Genomic DNA, 4,360 nt, shown 5'->3' with positions numbered 1-4,360 from the left:
TGCATAATGTTGCATTCGCGAAGCTGTATAAAAAGGTAGGCCTTTCGTAGGAGAAAATATTTGTGTTAACGGTTTGTGATCCGTAATTAGTGTAAATTTCGCACCTTGTAAATATTGATGAAATTTCTTAATTCCGTAAATAATCGCGTAAGCCTCTTTGTCAATTTGCGAATATGACTGTTGCGTTTTTGACAATGTTTGTGACGCATACTGTATTGCTCTCTCTGAGCCATCCGGATAAACATGTGACAATACTGCACCGACCCCATATGCACTAGCATCCGTAGCTAATGTAATAGGTAATCTAGGGTCAAAATGAACTAAACATTTAGGACTGGCAAAAGCTTCTTTCGCAGCTTGAAAACTTTTTTCACATTCCACGGACCAATAGTATTTAACATTATTCTGTAATAATCTATTCAAGGGTTGAAGAATCGAACTTAAATTTGGAATAAATCGATCATAGTAATGTATCATCCCAAGGAAACTACGAAGTTCAGAAACATTTGACGGTTGACGCATTTTCGAAATTGCCTCCACTTTATCTGAAACCTTACTTAACCCGTCTTTATTTATAACGTAACCGCAGTAATGTATCTCGTTCATTAAGAATTCACTCTTTGTAAAATTTATACGTATGTTATACTTATGTAATCGTTCGAAAACTAAACGTAATGTACGCAAATGTTCCTTTAAATTTCTACTTGAAATACGTATGTCGTCCAAGAAAGTTACTACTCCTCGAATTCCTTTTAAAATGTACTCTATCGTACGTTGCCAAATTGCTGGTGCTGATGCAATACCAAACATAAGGCGTGTAGGACGATACAATCCTTTGTGTGTATTTAATGTAAGTAATTCCCTGTCCTCCGGTCGGACTTCTAATTGTAAATATGCTTGAGTTAAATCAATTTTTGAAAAAATTCTACCTCTCGCCATTTGAGTAAATAATTCATCAGGCGTTGGCAAAGGATGAATATCAACATTCAAATTTGGGTTAAGGGTTACACTATAATCTCCGCAAATTCGAACTTCATTGTTCTTCTTAAGAACTGGTACGATCGGTGTCGCCCAATCTGCATAATCTACTCTTTCAAGTATCCCTAATTGAGTCAACTTGTCTAATTCTTTCTCAACTTTTTCACGTAACCGAAATGGAACTGATCTCGCCTTGAGAAATACCGGATTAACCCCAGGCTTGAGATTTAATCTCGCTTGAATATTTGAAATTTTATCCACCGTTGGAAGCGTAATGTTCGGAAAATCTTTTAGTAATGACCGTATTTCTGAATTATCACACTCTGTGATCTGTTTCATTGAAGGAAAAATAGTTACCGACTTTAATTGAGAAATCCACTCTCGCCCTAATACTGGTTCTCTATCAACCTGCGTGATGTATAATTGTAATTTGCATATTGTCTTACCGTTTGGTACTTTGACTTTAATATATCCTAACAATGGAATAGGCGTTCTGGTGTACGTAACTAAATTCATATCCGTTTGAAAAATTCTTTCGCCTTTGAACAATTTTCTCGCTTGAGATTCTGACATTAATGTCACGCATGATCCGCTATCTATTTCGAACTTAACATTCTTGTTATTAACGCGAATCACTTGGTACATTTTCTTCTGAAATTTAGATTGGTCGATATTAAGAATATCGACACTTTTCGAGCTATCCGAACGCGACTTACAAACTTTCTTTAAGTGCCCTGATTTTCCACACGCTAAACACTTAATATTTCTATCGAGCGTACAATCCGACGCAAAAGGATCTTTACCGCACCGGAAACAAGTGATATTTTTATTGCGCACGCTTTTTCGCAACGCTACTCTTATTATTCGCGTTTGAAAATTTCTTTGTCTTATCTTGGTATGACGGGATCCTCTTCTTCGTTGCACCCGTGCTAACTAGTGCTGTAGCTTCCTCACCCTGGATCTGCTTTGTGCCTTTTTCCGAGGTTTCCATCGTAGATGCTAATTGGATCGCCTTCTCCCAGGTGATGTCCCCAATATCCTGAACTTCCAACAGTCTGTTCTGGATTCGTTTATTTCGAATTCCGCACACAAATACGTTCCTAAGAACTATCTTCAGCGCGTCTCCCAATTTACAATTGAGCGATAACTGTTGTAACGCAGCTACGTAATCCATAATTGATTCGCCTTCCTGCTGCTTCCGGGTCATTAATTTGTAATTTTCTGCCACTGGTTGTGGTTTCGGCTCGTAAAATTCTTGTAACGTCTTCTTAATGACGTCATACCGGGCCTCGTACGGATTATCAGGCGATAATCGGTTGTATAAAACTGCAAACGGTGCTGAACCAACGTAGTGAAGAAGATATGGAACACGAGCTTTATTTTCTATATTGAAAATTTTCATGGCCCCTTCAAATTGTAATAGCCAAGGTGTCCACGGTCCTTTCGTTGGATCAAAACGTTCGATCTCCAACGTGGTAGGAATTGATTTCCTAACGGCTGCATCCCCTGTAGCCATTGTACTTGCACCAGAAAATAGAGACCGCACAAAACTCGAACCCGGCTTTTAATGGCTGCCGCACGTGCACGATCGTGTTCCAGCACGTTCTACCTCTTCCCCCGACGTAGAATTTCAATCCTCGTCGCCAGTTTATTATGTATGTGGCCGAATGTAGACCGTGGGCGGAGGAAGGAGGCAGGAGAAATTACTGAACACCGCCGTACTTGTAATAATAACTATGTGTATTTAATAATCGAGTCGTATAGGACTGTAATGTGTCCTCGAGCGGCGGTAACGGAAGACGAACTTCTTCACAATGACCGACAAGACATAGTCACGTGCCCTCACCTACTGCAACGCCACTCACGGTATATCCAATCACAAGCTTGCTACGCGCACGCTATCTACGCACGACCTACGCGCTTTACTCTGTCTGCGCGCGTATTTCAAACTACCCCAACACATAGATGTTTGGATGACCTTAAGAGGAAGTTGTTGTATAGTTCACGTTTCCTTTATGATTGCTTATCTTTAAATATTTGGCAGCCGATTATTTCGCATCACACTTAAGCGTTTGACAACTTCAAATATAAATTAACATCTTTACATAAAAAGAAACTTGATTGGTTGTTGGAATCCGAGAAAATTAATTTCTATTGTTGTGCCCCCTTTTTGCGAGGGGTCACTTGGATTCTTTTGGTCCACGGAGGATACGGGGTCGATGGAATTAAATAGCACTTTTTGAATAAAGGATAACTTTTAATAGTCACTCTGCGTTACAATCGTTATTCGCGTTTGATGCCCGTTACTGGTCTGCTCCCTGACTCACATTGCCCTCTCGTCTCCTTTTGTCGCTTCCTTTTGTATCCTCGTCCTGTCCTTCGTTATCGCTGAGTTGCTCGATCGTATGTGGGCCTATTGCGCAACTCATCTCGTTCTGATTCGGCTTGCGTAATTCTATCGGACTTTCGCGGTCGCGTTCCTTATTGTTATTCTCGGTCTTTCTTCTTTATTATTAAATTCTTTTCTTTAAACAGTATTTCTTAATCTATTTCGTAATACTAATTGGGGCCGCAACATCCCTCCCCCTTTGAGAGAAGGAAACTACGGTCTGTAGTTTTCGTGACCATGTTTTGTTGCTTATATCCTACTCCTCTTTCTATTAGGGTGGTTTATCCTCTTTATGGTTTACATTTTTCTTATTTTCTAGTATAATATCGCTGGGTCGCCCTGTATGTGCGGTTGGGCTCTTGCTCGTTTCTTGTTTCTTTTTCTTATATAGATACTTATTCCTATTACGCTTAGTATTATTATTATCGTGAGTGTCGAGCCTACGGGGTATATGATGTAGGGATTTTTTATTAGGGTGTCTTGGGGTTTTTCCAACTCTTTATTTATGTCGCTTATGTCTAGGCTTAATTCCATTAATTCGTTCGGATTTCTGATTACAGGTTCTAATCTAATTTCTTTTTTCGCTTGTTCGTTAGTATTTTTATTTTCGTTTGTTAGTGTTAGGTTAAAATCTGCTAAGTGCATTTCTATTTGTTTCATAGTTTGTCTTTTTGTTTTTATAATAATGTCGGGTGTGGTTAGTTTACAATTTTCGTTTATAATTAGTTTTCCTGTTCGTTCGATTTCTACTTTCTGTTCCGCCTGATCGTTACATTGAATCGTTAGCTTTTGCTTTTTTGGCGTTGAGAATAGCCACGTTTGTGGTTCGCTTAATGTTATCCATAGGGTTACATTGGATAGTATCTGACGTTTCTCGCAGGTATTTACATATCCTGGCGTTTTTACATAAACTTGCACCTCGCATGGTGCGTCGGCTTTTATGAAGTATACCGGGTAGTTTCGGTTACATACATATTTCATTCCGTTTCGTTT

General features: G+C 39.2%; 1 protein-coding gene across 1 annotated transcript; it reads right to left on the bottom strand.

Annotated features, from left to right (window-relative positions):
* Nucleotides 1-1,804: 1,804 nt before the first annotated feature.
* LOC139785567 (uncharacterized) lies at nucleotides 1,805-2,494 on the bottom strand. The gene has a single exon (XM_071724734.1). The coding sequence runs from the start codon at nucleotides 2,492-2,494 to the stop codon at nucleotides 1,805-1,807; it is 690 nt and encodes a 229-aa protein (XP_071580835.1).
* Between the last annotated feature and the right edge of the window lie 1,866 nt (nucleotides 2,495-4,360).

Source organism: Temnothorax nylanderi, unplaced genomic scaffold (assembly GCF_030848795.1).
Source record: "Temnothorax nylanderi isolate EJ_2023f unplaced genomic scaffold, tnyl_v1.0 TNYL_tig0830_pilon, whole genome shotgun sequence".
Classification (NCBI taxonomy): Eukaryota; Metazoa; Arthropoda; class Insecta; order Hymenoptera; family Formicidae; genus Temnothorax; species Temnothorax nylanderi.
This window is presented reverse-complemented; position numbering and strand designations above follow the sequence as displayed.

Excerpts from the sequence above, each read along its gene's own strand:
- LOC139785567 (XM_071724734.1), bottom strand. The coding sequence starts at position 2,494 with ATGGCTACAGGGGATGCAGCCGTTAGGAAATCAATTCCTACCACGTTG.